Here is a 19554-nt window from a genome sequence, read left to right as displayed (position 1 = left end):
ATCTCTCATTGTCATGACTTTCATTAGGAACTGGTCTATCTACTTGGATGTCAAAAATGTCTTCTTAAATGGTGATTTGAATAAAGAACTGTACATGGATCCTCCCCTAAGTCTTGAAATTGAGGGGGGGCGGGACTTTTCAGCTAAAAAAGGCTCTCTATGGTCTTAAACAATCTTCTAAAGCTTGATATGATAGGTTTGTAATGAAATACAAGTGCCAAAAAACAATGTCACAAAGTGACTACAAGAAGGCACAAATGCATATGCAATATGTCTCTAATGGACCAAATATAATGTGCTACAAAGTGAAAACACCAAACACACACAAAGAGAGAAGTGACAACTTAAAAATATAAGTCACAATATATTAAAAGATGCTTAAGAAAACATTAAGAATGAAGGGGGTATTCACCCCTATTTATACAAGAGATGAGACTCAAGGGGGCTCCCATAGAGCCCCCAACGATCACATTTGTGATTGTTGGGGGGTATCCCAATAGCTCTATTGTGGGCCCTTTACATTGCTTAACTAAAAAGTACAACAAAAAAATAAGAAAAATAAAAAAGAAACTAAAAAGACAACCCTAATGGACATGCGAGTTTTTACCTAGAAGGAAAAGACTAAATTGCCCCTAGTGGGCATTACAAGGAATAAAAGAGAAATTATATATATATATATATATGTTATACATAAATTTTAACACCCCCCTCAAACTGACGATGAGATCACCGAAAGTTTGCTTAGAAGAAAGGATAACCTAAGGGATGGTAAAGCTTTGGTAAAAAAATCCGCAAGTTGGTATTCTGAAGTGACATATGAAAGTTCAATAGTGCCGCGTAAAAACTCATTTCGAACATAATGACAGTCCATCTCAATGTGCTTCGTTTGTTCATGAAATGCATGATTGCTAGCAATGCAGATGACACTTTTGTTGTCGCAACATAGCTTCAAATGAATACAGATGATAACTCCCATATTTTTTGAGCAAACTTCTTAACCAAACAAGTTCAGTTGTAGTGATGGCCATTGCTCTATACTCGGCTTCATAGAGAAACCTTCTGCGGCTTCTTATATCTTCAAGAAATTAATGATTCTCTAAGAAAAACACAATAACCTGTGTTAGATATACAATCAGTAGAGTTTCCACCCAGTCAAAGTCAGTATAAGCAAATAAATTTGAAGATGAAGAAGAAGATAAGAATAACCCTTTAGTTATAGTTAATTCTCATGACAGCTGCCATGTGAATAGTAGTAGGAGCATTTTGGAACTCTTGCACCGTGTACATCATGAGTAATGTTTGGCCTAGTAATAGACAAATATGTTAGAGATCCGATTAATTGACGATAAGGAGTGAGATTTTCTAAAGGAGGTCCATCATTGACTCTCATCTTAACATTGATTACTTCTGGAGTCTCCACTTTCTTTTCATCAGTCAAGCCGGACTTAGCAATAATATCTGATGCAAGCTTCATTTGAGACAAAACATATCTCCAAAGAGAATATGCAACTTTAATCCCTAAAAAGTACCTTAGAAATCCAAGGTAAGACATATCAAAATTGTTTTTAAGAACATTTTAATAAATTTAATGCCCTTTTTATCATTCTCAGTGATGATTATATCATCAACATATAACAATAAAATAATTATGTGATCACTTTCATTCTTAACAAAAAGAGTAGTATCAGTATAACAAGAAGTAAAACAACTATCAAGAATAACTTAAAATTTTTATTCTTTGGTATGTGAGCCCTGTCCTGAAGCGTCAACAAGTTGTGACTCATCTTCTAGAGAAGTCTTTTTCACTGGTAAGGCTATTTAATACTGTTATTTCAAGCATGTGAACTTTGTACGAGTGATTGCATTTATAGTTCAATTGTTATTGGTGTGGAATTAAAAATCTTAGTGTGATGGTATGAACGATTATTATTCGTGATCAACCTCAAGGGGGTAAGATCGTTAAGAGTCTAATTTGTAGGAAATATATGCGTTGTAGATGACGTACTCACGCAGAGGTGCTTCGTCTTCCACTGCTGCTCCTGCGAATTGGCAGGAGCAGAGGGATTTTATGATGGAAGCCATCCACACAGGATGATCAAACTGATCTAGTCAAAGGTATCTTCTTAGTTGTCAATCATTAGACTCTTGTGATATTTGATTTTGGTACTACCTACACTTATTCGGTACGTTTTAATTTCGCAGACGAAATCCTTTTAAGGGAGTAGGGATATAATAACTGCATTTTTTAGGCATTTATTTAGATATATTATAATACAAATTTCATAATATTGTGATTTGGGCCTGGGATCCACGTTCCGGATCCAGGATCCCGATATGACGTCTATAAAATAGGTATAATACCTTATATAAATGTATGCTTAAGACAAATATATATATATACACACACACACGTAGGTATATCAATGGACTCACTATTGGATCCATTCGGATCCAACCCGTGAATCCATATCACGTGAGTGGTGCGGGTCCGAAACTGCGGTCGGACCCGGGTCTCGAACCCAGACCAGGCACGCACCTTGCAAAATGAAAAAAAAAGGTAAAAAAAGGCAACCCGATATGGGTTGTCCGATAAAACAGAAAAAGGAAAGTTAGGGTTCAGTGTGAACCCTAACTGATATCGCATGGGAGGAGGGGGGCTGGAGCGCAGTCGCCAGGAGGACGGTGTGCTCCTGCCTTTTCGGGGACCTCCACCCTCAAATAGGGGTCCCAAACCCCTTCTCTTCCACTCTCTGCCTCCCACGCTCTTTTCCTCTCGTTTTTGCGCGCCAGCAGGGGCAACCGATGCCCTCTGCATCTCCCTCTGTCTCTCTTCCTCCCACTGTACCTCTCTTTTTCCCTCTGCCGATCGCCTCTTATATCTCATCTCTCCCTCTCTTTCGGTCTCGTGCACACCGACAGAATCATCGACGTCTGAGTGCTTCCCGACCCAGCTATTGCTGTCGCCAGTCACCCTCACCAGAGCCAGTGACCTCCTCACAGCAAGCGAGGAACCGACGCCCTCTCGCTGCAACAACCTCCAATCGCCGGGAAAAGGTGAAGAGTAGAGCTTATGAGCGGTTGCGAGATGCGGCATTGGATCGAGATTTTGGATTTACTGATCCAGGGTTAGTTTGAGAAACTCTGATGTTATTATTCATTGATAATGAAATGAAATAAATGTTTTGGTCTTGCTCCCCACTATAATGTTCTGAAATACTTAACCTTATAGTATTACTTGTTTCCATTGTTTCAAAAAAAATCCTTAAAATTTGGGTTAAGATTTCGGGGCATTACAGTAAAGGCCCTGGGTTTCTGGGAAACTTTCCGTAATTGATTTAAAAAACAAAAAAATTCCATATTTTTTCAGGGGTATGAGTTGGGGTCGTTACAATATATATATATATATATATATATATATATATATATATATATATATATATATATATATATATATATATATATATATATATATATTGACAGATTTCCAGCCCACCTGCCAGCCAAACCCAGTTTGGGTGGTCTTAACAAGCTGTCAAACAACCCCAGCTGACATTGGTTCGGCTGGGACTAGCCATCACCGTCTGGCCCAGCTGAACCTGGTTCAGCTGGGCCTGTCAGGCCCTGTAACTGCCCAACAGCGGTTCAGCTGGGCAACTGCGAGAATGCTCTATGATAAAAAAATGTCTTTTATTTGCTTGCAGGCACCTGGCCCATTCGAACCCAGTTCAGTTGGGTTTATGCCCTGCCAAGACTTACCCAGCCAACACAGTTGGCTGGGTCCAGTCACCTGCATATGCCCAGACGAAACCCAGGGTTCGGCTGGGCCTGGCAAAAATAAAATCATCACGGTATATGCTTTATCAGCCCATGATCTAAACTTGCACAAAAAATGAAAATATTTAAAGAGTTGAACTATGGCAATATAATACATCTTAGTATATGTATTTTTTTTAACAATATGTAATAACCTTAATTTTTAGGTTTTTATTTAAATATATTATGATATATATTTCTTAACAATGTGATTTGGGCCCGGGATCCAAGTCGCAGATCCGGGGTCCATAAAGGGGTCTTTATATATGTATTTATCTCATAAAACATATATGTAATTACATAAGTGCAAAAATTTTCAATTTGGCGAATTATTTAAGAGATAACTACGTATATAATGTATGTATGGGCGTGGGATCCACATTTCGGATCCAATACCCAGATAGGATCCATTTAGATATAGGTAAAATACCCTATATATTCGTATACCTGATTAAAAATATATAAAAATATATATTATATGAGAATTTTTAGGGGATCCACGATTGGATCCATTTGGATCCAATCCATGGATGACCTAGTGGAAGGCAAGGGTCCGGTCAGGTTTGGATCCCGAGCCGCAGGTCGCAGACCCGGACCCGGCCCTCTCGTTAAAGGAAAAAAAAAAGGAATTTAAGTTTAAAAGGTAAGAAGCTCTTGGACCCGGGTCGAACCCGACCCGGATCCATAACCCGATAGGGTTTTTTTTAAAAACCTACATCGGGCTGCTCTTGTTTTTAAAGGAGGAAGGAGCAAGAATCGTGCCTAGGGCACGATTCCTGCCATTTCCAGAAAGGAAGGGGGGGGTTCGGCTGGCGTAACCGAACCCCGCGCCTCTCGGAAGAGGGGGGTTTCGACAATATAAAGGGAGGTGGAAGAGGGGGTCTCACCCTCTTCCCTCATCTTTCTCGTTTCTCCCTTCCCTCGTCTCTCTCTCTCTCTCGTGGGGGCGTGCATCGGAGTGGTGGAGGTCGCCGGCGAGATTTGGCCACCCACAACCACCGAGGGCCGCGGCAATAAATAGCCACACTCCCTGTCACGGTAGCAGGGAAGGGGCGACTCCAGCTAGCTCGTTGTTTCCGCCACGGCAGCCTTCGATTTGCCGGAAAGACCGTCGGAGAAATCTTCAACAAGGTACGGGTTCCCCTCTTGCTTCGGATGAGAATTTGATCATAAGTTTGATTTTCATGTGGTGTTTTTGAGAGGAATTCCTGGGAAAAAGGGTAACTCTAAGTGTTTACCCTGAGATACGTAAAAGGGGTGTGGTAGATCTTGATTTTTTTTCTTGTATGTACAGTTTTCCACTCTATCTCTGGTGTTTGTGCTTCTTTTTACTGTTTGTTGCATTTCAGACTTGAAGCCAAGAATCTGCCCAAACCCAGACTCGTGTTTGGTTTGTAGTGTTCAGCATTGCTTACTTGTTAGCATTTTATTTCTGTTTTTTTTTTTCTATGTTCGTTGCTCCCGTTCAGTTTTCAGGGTCGAGCATGGTGGTGGCCGGGACTCATCCGAGTGCATCAGTTGGGCATTTTTCGGCCTTAGCCCCAGCCGATTACATGTCGGCTGGATAACGATTTTGGGCCTGGTGTGGCTTCATTTTTGGACTGGGGTCACATATCCTCAAAAGAAGAGAAAAACAGAAGTTAGATGTCTATACATAACATTTTCGTGTGCTGGCAGCTTATTGAAAGAAATTTTTTATGACATATTATGTATATATATGTACATGTTATTACAGGCTCGTTGCATAATCATAAAAATATATATATTGTTAAATCAATATTTTTATATTGGGTCTTGTGTTGTTGAATCTGTTTTAAAAGAAAAAACAAAACAAAACAAATGAAACTAGTTAACAGGTCCAGTAGCTCTGAAAAATTAGCTTATGTTGGTTGATTACGAATTGATATGTCACACGGTCTGGTGTATGTTGGTATTTGTGTTTGGGTGAGACCGCCACAGTCTCGAATCATGGTAAAAAGAAAAAGTAAAACTGTGTGTGGTGCTCTTGTTAAGAAATTGTTGTTCGGCTGTGATAAAATTTTTGTTGGAGGTATAAACAGAACCTCACGAAATCCAGATTTGATGGCCTGTACAGTTGCTGCTGATATGGTGGACAGCATGTTAAAAGATTTACGTGGTTAAATTTGTGAACGAACTCAGACCTATTTACATGCGCAGATTTCCTTTTTAGTATATATAAGTATAAAAGACCTTGAATTCTTTGGAGTTAGCATGTTGGACATGGATTTAAAATTGACCCCTTATGTAGTTTCTGTATCTATACAGATTTAAAGTTCTCTTACTAAATCTGTTTATGGTACATGTCCAGCTGAGCACAAGAGTCTGTGTGAACCGAGCTCTTGTTGGGTATGTCGAAACCAAGGGTACGACTGAAATTCAAAGGAGAGATGGGTTTGGATTTCGGGTTGATCTGTGGAGGGGGCTCCTGAATGAGTCTACTGCCCTGTCCTCAATCCTGTACATTAGGATAGGTAGATCACAATCAGGATATATATATTTATATATATTCAAGATTTCAATTAATATCTTATGAAGCTTTTGGTTATCTGATTTTCTCTATTGATCTGATTATTCATAAGTTACCTATGTTTTGATACATGAAATGATTGAGTTTATGTTTAATATTCAAATTTTGTTACGTGTTAATTATGTCGTTAATTTGGTTTCAATATATTGGCCGGGTCATTGCTTCTCAAATAAGACTACATTATATCTGTGTTAGTTCAGCTTTGCATGGTTATATTATTTTTACTCATGTGTAAGTGGTCATTTGCTTCATGATTGCTAAATTTCTTGGTAGCAAAATTGATTAATGTCTATGCCAGTAATTATGTAAATGTTGTTTTGCTTTTCATCATACTAGTTGTGAAACCTGGAATGTGAACATGACTTGGTTATGGATAATTCTCCTTGGGTAAGAATACTGGAGTTATGCACTCCCACATTCAAAGAAGTTACTTTGATTTATATCTGTATGAGAGGTGTGTGACACACACATAGAGGAAATGCATCTGTTTAATAAACGACATGCATATAGTCGAGTATGATTGCATGAGTGTATATGCTTTTGGCATTATTGGCATAGTGTTATGGGTAAACACTACTTGGTTTTATTATGTGATGCATCGATGGCCTAAATGGACCATCATCGGCCTGGAGAGTCGTGGGTTTGGTTTTCTTTTACTTATGTTTTAAATGCATCACTTAAACCACATAAGATGGTTTGGGCACATTATTATACTGTTCTAGTGGTTTATACGGGCTAGAGTCCCGAATGGGTCCCTGCAAGGGCGGATGCGGGGTTTTCACTTTACTTTTGCATATGTGTGGCAAACTTAAAGAAATGGACTTAATGAATAAGAACAGTGTAATATACATTCTGGGATATCTCATCTGGAGTATGAGAATCTTAGATATCCGGTCTTGGGGAGACTGTGAGGATACAAAAACTCCGTGTGCGTTGTTGCCCCTGAACCCGATATTGAGGTTCTTCTCCTGGCCACGGTTTTAGGGAGAATCCGCCACTTTACCCGGGAGTGGTGTGTTAGTCACAGCTGTGAGTTTGTTTGGTATACCAAGAAAGTGGCGCCAGTGGATGCTGTTTTCCCTGGTGTCCCCGACTTTGGATGCTGTTTTCCAAGGTTCCGATGGATGGTGCTGTTTCCTGATATCGGTCGAGGGCTAAGTTTGGAACCCGGTAATAAAATATAAATTGTGTGTGAAGCTACCCCGGGAACCCTACCTGACCTCGGGGTTTGTACCCGTTTGGTGTATCCGCGGGCCACTGTAATTAAAAAGAGGAACTTAAGGATGTGTGCATTTAATAGGACATGCATATGGAAAAAGGAAAACTTAAATGGAAGATAATAAATTGTTCATGCATTGTACATAAACCATGCATATTCTTGCTCTGCATTAGTTCATGCATGTTTACCTGTTCACTTAGTTGTTTATGTTGATCATTGTATGATGTTGATCTATTTTATATTTAATTGCCTTATTGATTAAGTTGTAATCAATGTTGCATATTTCGTGTTCCCTCTTGTTAAATGTTTAATTATGCATGAATGGTTAATTGACTTAGTAATTGATTTTAATCGTATTCCTCAAAATATTACATGGATCTTATTTATGCTCTTTTCCTTATTTGATTCATTAGGGAAACCTGTACGCAGAATTCTTCGGATTTCTGACCTTCTTATTTTATTGGTTTTTCCCAGGCACAGGTGATCAGTGAAGTCGACTAGCTTCTGAGAGATACGAGGGTCACATTTGTTTCAGACGACTTCACTTACGGACAGAGTGGCTCTACTGTTATTTTCTTTTAGTTCTTCTGATTTCCTGTAGTTTGATATTTCATTTTTGACATGGAACATATTACTCTTATTGATTCATTAATAAAAGAATTCAGTGGATTGGTTATGATTGATAAATGTAAGTTGTTTTGTGGTGTGTGGTTATCCAACTGAAATTGGAACTGTAGGGACCCCAGGTCTCTGGGAAGTTTTCCGCGACTCTTTAAAAAAAAAAAATATTCCGCATTTTTCAAAGGTAGGAGTTGGGGTCGTTACAGGTTTGGTATCAGAGCAACCACAAAGACTTACACTTTTATCATCTTTCTTGTGTTAAATTTCTAAATTTTGGTATATGATCACTGTCCTGAAGCGTCGACATGTGTGACTCGTCCTCCAGAGCAGTCTTCTTCACTGGTATGACTATTTAATACTTTTACTTTAAGTATGTGAATTTTGTGTGATTGATTGAAATTATAGTTTAATATTCCTTGTTGTGAATTTAATAAGTCTTGGTATGATCACGTGAACTATTATTGTTCGTGATCAACCCTAAGGGGGTAGGATCAGTAGGAGTCTAATTTGTAGAAAGGATGCACGTTGTAGATGTCGCATTATAACCGCAGAGGTGCTTCGTCCTCTACTGTTGCTCCCTCAGACTGGCAGGAGCAAAGGGATTTCATGATGGAAGCCATCCATACCCTGACAGAGACTATGACAGCTCAAGCTGCACAAACGGCCCAAGCGGCACAGGCTGCACAGGCAGCTGCACAGGCGGCCGTGCAGGCAGCTACTCGTGACCCTCCGGTCAACATTGTTCCCAACGCAGGTGGCGTTTCGTTCGAGAGGTTTCTGAAGTTGGACCCGCCTTCTTTTTCAGGAAAGGCAGACCCAGAGGCCGCTGCGAGCTGGGTCGAGGAGATTGAGCGGGTGTTTGATGTCTTACTTGTCCCTGAGGAGAGAAAGACGCCCTTTGGCACTTACCGCTTAAAGGGCGATGCCATGAACTGGTGGGACACCCTGCGAAGGGTGAAATTTGCTGATTGGGATGAGATTCCTTGGGAGACGTTCAGGGAGGAGTTTCTGGACGCCTACTTTCCCCCTTACGCCGAGGAGCAGATGCAACAAAGGTTCCTCGATCTGACTCAGGGGACCATGAGTCTAGTGGAATACACTACTAAGTTCCGGAGTCTTGAGAAGTATAGCCCAAACATCTTCAAGAATGAGAAGGCAAGGGCGGCTAGATTCGTGCGTGGACTGAAAGATGGGTTAAGGACTCGTGTGCTCGGGGGTCGTCCTTCTACCCTGGCCGAGGCGATCGAGTCGGCCACCGTACTGACCGAGGACTGGGAGAGGTCTCGGAATGTATCACATAAGGGAGGCACGAATGGAGGGAATGCTTCGGGCGGAAAAAGGAAGGACCCGCCGATAGGCGAAAAGACTCAGGTTGGCAAGAAGCAGCGAACTCAGGAAGGACGTCAGCGGGGTGCGCATCAGGGACAACCTCAGCAGAGGCAACAGCAGGGGAAAGCCCAATCAATGTGTCATAGATGTAATGAAAGTCATCCACAAGGTTTTTGTCCGTTGTTCAAGGGAGTTTGCTATCGGTGCCAGCAGCCAGGGCACATTGCTCCCTACTGTCCCAACCCGCCAGCAGCTCAGGGAGGACAACAGCAGCTACAACAACAACAACAGAGACCTCAGCAACAAGGCCAAAGAAAGACCAACGGGAGAGTTTATGCTGTTACAACCTCTACGCAGGAGGATGGGACTGTTTTGATCGAAGGTATCCTCTTGGTTATCGACCTTTAGGCCTATGATATATTTAATTTTGGTACTACTCACCGTTAGTATGTTCTAATTTCGCGGACGAAATTCTTTTAAGGGGGTAGGGATGTAATAACCTTAATTTTTAGGTTTTTATTTAAATATATTATGATATATATTTCTTAACAATGTGATTTGGGCCCGGGATCCAAGTCGCAGATCCGGGGTCCATAAAGGGGTCTTTATATATGTATTTATCTCATAAAACATATATGTAATTACATAAGTGCAAAAATTTTCGATTTGGCGAATTATTTAAGAGATAACTACGTATATAATGTATGTATGGGCGTGGGATCCACATTTCGGATCCAATACCCAGATAGGATCCATTTGGATATAGGTAAAATACCCTATATATTCGTATACCTGATTAAAAATATATAAAAATATATATTATATGAGAATTTTTAGGGGATCCACGATTGGATCCATTTGGATCCAATCCATGGATGACATAGTGGAAGGCAAGGGTCCGGTCAGGTTTGGATCCCGAGCCGCAGGTCGCAGACCCGGACCCGGCCCTCTCGTTAAAGGAAAAAAAAAGGAATTTAAGTTTAAAAGGTAAGAAGCTCTTGGACCCGGGTCGAACCCGACCCGGATCCATAACCCGATAGGGTTTTTTTTAAAACCCTACATCGGGCTGCTCTTGTTTTTAAAGGAGGAAGGAGCAAGAATCGTGCCTAGGGCACGATTCCTGCCATTTCCAGAAAGGAAGGGGGGGTTCGGCTGGCGTAACCGAACCCCGCGCCTCTCGGAAGAGGGGGGTTTCGGCAATATAAAGGGAGGTGGAAGAGGGGGTCTCACCCTCTTCCCTCATCTTTCTCGTTTCTCCCTTCCCTCGTCTCTCTCTCTCTCTCTCGTGGGGGCGTGCATTGGAGTGGTGGAGGTCGCCGGCGAGATTTGGCCACCCACAACCACCGAGGGCCGCGGCAATAAATAGCCACACTCCCTGTCACGGTAGCAGGGAAGGGGCGACTCCAGCTAGCTCGTTGTTTCCGCCACGGCAGCCTTCGATTTGCCGGAAAGACCGTCGGAGAAATCTTCAACAAGGTACGGGTTCCCCTCTTGCTTCGGATGAGAATTTGATCATAAGTTTGATTTTCATGTGGTGTTTTTGAGAGGAATTCCTGGGAAAAAGGGTAACTCTAAGTGTTTACCCTGAGATACGTAAAAGGGGTGTGGTAGATCTTGATTTTTTTTCTTGTATGTACAGTTTTCCACTCTATCTCTGGTGTTTGTGCTTCTTTTTACTGTTTGTTGCATTTCAGACTTGAAGCCAAGAATCTGCCCAAACCCAGACTCGTGTTTGGTTTGTAGTGTTCAGCATTGCTTACTTGTTAGCATTTTATTTCTGTTTTTTTTTTTTCTATGTTCGTTGCTCCCGTTCAGTTTTCAGGGTCGAGCATGGTGGTGGCCGGGACTCATCCGAGTGCATCAGTTGGGCATTTTTCGGCCTTAGCCCCAGCCGATTACATGTCGGCTGGATAACGATTTTGGGCCTGGTGTGGCTTCATTTTTGGACTGGGGTCACATATCCTCAAAAGAAGAGAAAAACAGAAGTTAGATGTCTATACATAACATTTTCGTGTGCTGGCAGCTTATTGAAAGAAAATTTTTATGACATATTATGTATATATATGTACATGTTATTACAGGCTCGTTGCATAATCATAAAAATATATATATTGTTAAATCAATATTTTTATATTGGGTCTTGTGTTGTTGAATCTGTTTTAAAAGAAAAACAAAACAAAACAAATGAAACTAGTTAACAGGTCCAGTAGCTCTGAAAAATTAGCTTATGTTGGTTGATTACGAATTGATATGTCACACGGTCTGGTGTATGTTGGTATTTGTGTTTGGGTGAGACCGCCACAGTCTCGAATCATGGTAAAAAGAAAAAGTAAAACTGTGTGTGGTGCTCTTGTTAAGAAATTGTTGTTCGGCTGTGATAAAATTTTTGTTGGAGGTATAAACAGAACCTCATGAAATCCAGATTTGATGGCCTGTACAGTTGCTGCTGATATGGTGGACAGCATGTTAAAAGATTTACGTGGTTAAATTTGTGAACGAACTCAGACCTATTTACATGCGCAGATTTCCTTTTTAGTATATATAAGTATAAAAGACCTTGAATTCTTTGGAGTTAGCATGTTGGACATGGATTTAAAATTGACCCCTTATGTAGTTTCTGTATCTATACAGATTTAAAGTTCTCTTACTAAATCTGTTTATGGTACATGTCCAGCTGAGCACAAGAGTCGGTGTGAACCGAGCTCTTGTTGGGTATGTCGAAACCAAGGGTACGACTGAAATTCAAAGGAGAGATGGGTTTGGATTTCGGGTTGATCTGTGGAGGGGGCTCCTGAATGAGTCTACTGCCCTGTCCTCAATCCTGTACATTAGGATAGGTAGATCACAATCAGGATATATATATTTATATATATTCAAGATTTCAATTAATATCTTATGAAGCTTTTGGTTATCTGATTTTCTCTATTGATCTGATTATTCATAAGTTACCTATGTTTTGATACATGAAATGATTGAGTTTATGTTTAATATTCAAATTTTGTTACGTGTTAATTATGTCGTTAATTTGGTTTCAATATATTGGCCGGGTCATTGCTTCTCAAATAAGACTACATTATATCTGTGTTAGTTCAGCTTTGCATGGTTATATTATTTTTACTCATGTGTAAGTGGTCATTTGCTTCATGATTGTTAAATTTCTTGGTAGCAAAATTGATTAATGTCTATGCCAGTAATTATGTAAATGTTGTTTTGCTTTTCATCATACTAGTTGTGAAACCTGGAATGTGAGCATGACTTGGTTATGGATAATTCTCCTTGGGTAAGAATACTGGAGTTATGCACTCCCACATTCAAAGAAGTTACTTTGATTTATATCTGTATGAGAGGTGTGTGACACACACATAGAGGAAATGCATCTGTTTAATAAACGACATGCATATAGTCGAGTATGATTGCATGAGTGTATATGCTTTTGGCATTATTGGCATAGTGTTATGGGTAAACACTACTTGGTTTTATTATGTGATGCATCGATGGCCTAAATGGACCATCATCGGCCTGGAGAGTCGTGGGTTTGGTTTTCTTTTACTTATGTTTTAAATGCATCACTTAAACCACATAAGATGGTTTGGGCACATTATTATACTGTTCTAGTGGTTTATACGGGCTAGAGTCCCGAATGGGTCCCTGCAAGGGCGGATGCGGGGTTTTCACTTTACTTTTGCATATGTGTGGCAAACTTAAAGAAATGGACTTAATGAATAAGAACAGTGTAATATACATTCTGGGATATCTCATCTGGAGTATGAGAATCTTAGATATCCGTTCTTGGGGAGACTGTGAGGATACAAAAACTCTGTGTGCGTTGTTGCCCCTGAACCCGATATTGAGGTTCTTCTCCTGGCCACGGTTTTAGGGAGAATCCGCCACTTTACCCGGGAGTGGTGTGTTAGTCACAGCTGTGAGTTTGTTTGGTATACCAAGAAAGTGGCGCCAGTGGATGCTGTTTTCCCTGGTGTCCCCGACTTTGGATGCTGTTTTCCAAGGTTCCGATGGATGGTGCTGTTTCCTGATATCGGTCGAGGGCTAAGTTTGGAACCCGGTAATAAAATATAAATTGTGTGTGAAGCTACCCCGGGAACCCTACCTAACCTCGGGGTTTGTACCCGTTTGGTGTATCCGCGGGCCACTGTAATTAAAAAGAGGAACTTAAGGATGTGTGCATTTAATAGGACATGCATATGGAAAAAGGAAAACTTAAATGGAAGATAATAAATTGTTCATGCATTGTACATAAACCATGCATATTCTTGCTCTGCATTAGTTCATGCATGTTTACCTGTTCACTTAGTTGTTTATGTTGATCATTGTATGATGTTGATCTATTTTATATTTAATTGCCTTATTGATTAAGTTGTAATCAATGTTGCATATTTCGTGTTCCCTCTTGTTAAATGTTTAATTATGCATGAATGGTTAATTGACTTAGTAATTGATTTTAATCGTATTCCTCAAAATATTACATGGATCTTATTTATGCTCTTTTCCTTATTTGATTCATTAGGGAAACCTGTACGCAGAATTCTTCGGATTTCTGACCCTCTTATTTTATTGGTTTTTCCCAGGCACAGGTGATCAGTGAAGTCGACTAGCTTCTGAGAGATACGAGGGTCACATTTGTTTCAGACGACTTCACTTACGGACAGAGTGGCTCTACTGTTATTTTCTTTTAGTTCTTCTGATTTCCTGTAGTTTGATATTTCATTTTTGACATGGAACATATTACTCTTATTGATTCATTAATAAAAGAATTCAGTGGATTGGTTATGATTGATAAATGTAAGTTGTTTTGTGGTGTGTGGTTATCCAACTGAAATTGGAACTGTAGGGACCCCAGGTCTCTGGGAAGTTTTCCGCGACTCTTTAAAAAAAAAAAAATATTCCGCATTTTTCAAAGGTAGGAGTTGGGGTCGTTACACAATAAGTTTAACATTCTCTTTGCATCAGATCTAACATCTTTTGTGCATTGGACATTGACCTCATAAATCCCAAATTTAACATTCGTTATGCATTGAGCCACATCTTTATAAAATAACCGATTCATTTTGTATTGGATAAAAATCCTATATATCACCACTTTAGCATTCATTATGCATTGAATGTAAACTTTAGAAATTACAGGTTCATCATGCATTGAAAAAGAACTTTATAAATCACCCTACAACAGATTTGGGTCAGATCTGCGTATGGCAGTCATGGTCGATCTGTTTCAAAACCCCATCACATGTGTGTGTTAGATCGGTCCAGTTCGGCCCACACTACATGTGGCTGATATGTGCAAATCTGTCTAATTGTAAAAGTGGATAGATCTGCATACAAATTCATATATTCAGATTTTTTTTCTAGATTTTACTTTCATGAAAGGGAAATCAATAACATGATAAAGTCGTACCTAACACTATCAAGGGAGAATGAATCAGATTTTTCTTTGTATTTCAACTAACATACTTTGTAAAATCCGATTCATATTTTCTTTTTCCCATTTGAGAAGAGAGAAGGGCTCGTACCTTTTTTTTGAGATGTAAAAAGAACCCCACATGCTTCTTCCCTTCTTCCTCTTCTTTACACGCCCCTCTCTCTCTCTCTCTCCTTTTTTTTTCTTTCCCTCTTTTTATTGAGGAAGCCCCTAGAGGTGATGCCTACTCTATCTCCAAATCCCACCTTCCCTATTTTTCCTCAACCCCTTTTGTTAACTTTTTTTCAAACTTTTTTATTACTTTTCTTCTTTGACAAGTTACTCTTCTTTACCCTCTTTACTTACCTTTTTCTCTCCTTCTTTCATAGTTAGGGTAGATTATTTTCAAGATTAACCATAAGGTAAGTTTTGAAATTTGGAATTAATATCCATTAAATAATAAATTAATTATTTATGACTTATTTATTACTAAATAACCATCCAGAAGCTTTCAGACGGTATCTTATCCCTCTAGAGGCCTTTTTAACTTTAATTTAACTTTAAATTTAATATAAAAATGAATTTACAGATATATCATTGTTGGGTATGAGTTTGGATATGGATCCAGATCTAAGATCCAAATCCATGTCCAAACCCCATTTGGATCCTGGGCTGGACCAAATCCTAATTAATATGGGTCTTGGACAGAGTCCAGATCCATGTTAATTTGGATCAAAAGCATTGGATCCAGTTCGATCCAAATCCGAACCCGACCCATCGAGGCAGTCCCTTTTTGAAAAAAAAATTGATTTTTGGGTCACCCGTAGCTTAGATTGGAAAAAGTAAAATATCGTTAGACTCAGGATTTTGAGACGCATGCAACGACATATATTTTGAATTTCAGAAGAATTTAACCTGAATTTCACTCGAAATTCGCTTGAATTTAAAGGTTGAAAATAATTTGTTTTTTCACCTTTTAATTGGCTTGTTTAGACCTTGTCGATGAGACCTGGGTCGGTTCTAGACTCAAAGAACATAGGCCCATTATCGAGGTTTACCCGATTTTTCTTCTATACTTATCCAAATTTTTAAAAAACTTAAATTCAACTAAGTGTGAGAATACAAGATATTACACTCAAGGGGGCTCCCATAGATAAGAAAAATGAACCAAATACTTACGTCCATTAGTCGTTGGGGGGTATCCCAATGGCTCTATTGTGGGCCCTTTACATTCTTTAACTAAAAAGTAAAACAAAAAAATAAGAAAAAAAAAACTAAAAAGACAACTTTAATGGACATACGAGTTTTACATAGAAAAAAAGACTAAATTGCCCCTAGTGGGCATTACAAGGAATAAAAGAGTATATATATATATATAACAAGGTTTAGCAAGGTGATGATGAGTTTGGGATATAGATCTTGTTATATTGATATTGTTCTTTTTGTCAAAGAAACAAATTCTAACATTGTCATTTTATTACTATATATGGATGATATGATCACTGAAAGCGCTAAAAATAGAGCATATGAAATTAAAATTGTTGTTAAAAATTATTTTGATACTATTGATCTTGGATGTTTTAAATAATTTGTAGGTATCGCGGTGGCATATCCTCCAAGAGGTTATCTTTTATCTTATATGAAGCTTGATATGACATCGTAACTTGGTCAGAAATTTCTGATGATAAAAAAGTAGACATGCCTGAAGTTGTTAATAACAAGATGAGGGTTGAAGATGGGACTCCATTGGAAGATCTGACACCCTACAAGCAGCTAAATTGGTTCATTGACCTATCTTTCAATCACCCGACCTGACATAGCTCATGCAAAGGACACAAGAAGTTAGTTTCAACATACCCCTACAACCATGCACATGAGTGTTGTATTTAGCATCGTCTGATATATTAAGAGCACTATCACTAAAGAGTTTTTTTTATCCTCTTCTTTCTCTTTAAATTTGATTGCTTATACCGATGTCGATTTGGGTGAAAACCCAAATGATAGAGTCCCAATTACTGGTTTTTGTGTTTTTGTAGGGGATTCTTATTTGGTGTTATAAGCAACAAAAGGTATCTATATCGTCAACAAAAGTTGAGTATCGTGCCATAGCAACCACGACTACCGAAATCGTCTAGTTAAAAAGCTTGATTAGAGATATGGGAGTCATCTCAGCTCCTTCAAAGATGTGTTGCGACAACAAAAATACAATATACATAGCTAGCAATTACACCTTTTACAAGCGTACAAAGCACATAAGGATGAAATGTCACTATGTTAGAGTGAAATTTCTAAAGGAACAATAGAGTTGTACATTTCATCACAATATCAACTTGTAGACTTCTTCACTAAAGTGTTGCCATCACCTCGTTTTCTTTTTCTTCTTGGCAAACTTTTGGTAATTCTACCATAAGTTTGAGGTGGAGTGTTAAACAATAGATGTATTTATTTTGGTGTTTCTATATATATATATATATATATATATATATTATATATTTTTTTATTTGAACTAGCTGCTAGTCTAACAGGTAGTTGGACAAGCCAGTAGGAATTCCTAACAGTTAGTTGATCTTCTCTTTTGGTCTCCCATTTTGCATATATTTTACTAATTAAAATTTAATATTTTTTGTGTTCTCTCTTGGTTGCTCTCTTATGCCTTAGTGCCTTTGTTATTTGCCCTTGGTGGCTTGTGTATTTGGCCATAGTGTCGTGTATTTGCTCATAGTGGCGTGTATTTAGCCTTAGAACCCAGTGATATATCTTGTAATTTTGTGTTATTTCATTACATTCTTAGTGTCCTTGTTTAGATCTGAACGTACCCCATGCCCTTGCAAGAGCATGCCTCATCAAATTTCATGCTTCCTGTATAAAATGCATCCTATCTTTATGCTTTGGACTTCTTAGAGCATTGAATAATTCTTTTCTTGTTTTAATATTCAAGCTTGTCTCTATCATTTATTCAGATGGCACTGTGAACAATCTCGATCAGTACATGACAATTCAAGAGGAGGAGGTTGTAACCAAGATAGATGACATATTGGATAGTGTATTCCTGCAGCCATTAGGTGTGGTGATTTCTGAAGAGCAGTTTGAAGAATTCTTTTCAAGAATCCCACTTTACCGGCCTAGAACTAATCAGTTGTAGAAAACTGGTTTCTTTGGGATGACAAAAGATGCTCCAATGCTGTTCACATCACACTATCTGTGAAGAAAAAATAGTGCCTACTAATACTGAAAGTGCTGAACTGTTTTGAATGATGGGTTGGTCTCTGTTGGATGGTTCTTTCTCAATGCTCTGCAACACTGCTGTTCTCGGATCAATTCATATTTCTTATCCAAAATCTGATTTGGTTTCAATGATTGTCATAACAAATAAACTTCCAGTGATGCCTCAATTGTACACATCATTCAAGCATTTTCTTTCTCCTTGTCCTCCCATTTGGGAAGCATGGAAAACAGAGATATTAATTGTTGTAGCATTTTATTATGGCCGTTAAGTTTATGAAAAACAGAGATATTAATTGTTGTAGCATTTTATTATGGCCGTTTCTTAAGTTTATCTTTGCTTTGCTTTGCGTTTCCTCTCATTTATAATTGATGAGGGAAAATGAAAGCGATTATTACTGTTGATGCAATGCATGCTATCTTGGGGCATTTGCGTTTGTTCAGTTCTACAGTTTTGACTCCACCTTTGATTTTTCGTGTGACACATTTTTATTTTTTGACAATTTTTGACAAAATTAAAAAATTTGGAAAATGATTGTACTGGCCTTATAAAATGGTGCATTTTCGAAAATGTCTCATAATTTGCCGAAATTCTCATGCCCAAAATTTCAAAATCTCATCTTTTTTAGGATATTTTTAATCCTTGCACAAGCTAACATACTCATGTTCACAGGATACATATGAATGTTCCAACATCTCAATAACAAGGAGATTCACATGAAAATTTTGTAGGCGTAATAAAATTTTCATAAAAAATTTGTGAACATACTAACTTAATTTTACACAGGAGATTTGCATTTGAAATGAACAAATCTTTTGATATCGGCAAGCCTGATGTCAACCTTCTAGAATATAAAAGTTTGAGCTTAACAGATTTGCTCCATACATTTGTAGATGTCTTGACTTTCACGCAGATGTCATGCGAACATTTTTTAACTAAATTCTCGCATAAAGTTATGATGTATGTTCACAAATGTATGTTGTGACTTTTGCAAATGTGTTGCAAATATCCTTAAACTTGCCTGTTTTTTAATTCGAGCTTGTTTGGTACACATCATACATTTGCAAGCAAATATCATGTGAATCACCTTTAACTAAAAATCACATAAAGTCGAGATATCTTCAAATGTATGGCGTGACTTTCGCAAATACTATATGTGAACCTCCTGTTAATGCAATGACATTATATTTTAATGTTGTGAATATCTTTACCTTCCATGCTTTTTTATTTATATATAAATTTATTTTATTTTGGTGATTCTTTTTTTATTTTTTGTTTCTTGTTAGAACCCTAACCCTTTTCTTTTAAAACCCAAACATTTTTTCTTTTTTCTTTGTAGTGATTCCTGAGCATTTCATCTTGCAACTTTTCAATGAGGTTGTGAC

General features: G+C 38.5%; 1 protein-coding gene across 1 annotated transcript in view; it reads left to right on the top strand.

Annotated features, from left to right (window-relative positions):
* The window catches only part of LOC149814757 (amino-terminal glutamine amidohydrolase), a 54376-nt gene extending 35929 nt beyond the window's left edge, over window positions 1–18447 (top strand). Inside the window, exon 6 of the mRNA XM_089989885.1 lies at window positions 17907–18447. Coding sequence (XP_089846011.1) covers window positions 17907–18088 — 182 coding nt within the window. The 3' untranslated portion in view covers window positions 18089–18447. The remainder of the gene's footprint in view (window positions 1–17906) is intronic.
* The last annotated feature ends 1107 nt before the right edge of the window (window positions 18448–19554 follow it).

The sequence above is a fragment of the Nuphar pumila genome, chromosome 15 (assembly GCF_984573655.1).
Source record: "Nuphar pumila chromosome 15, dmNupPumi1.hap1.1, whole genome shotgun sequence".
NCBI lineage: Eukaryota > Viridiplantae > Streptophyta > Magnoliopsida > Nymphaeales > Nymphaeaceae > Nuphar > Nuphar pumila.
Note: the sequence above shows the minus strand (reverse complement) of the source record. Positions and strands in the feature narration are given on the sequence as shown.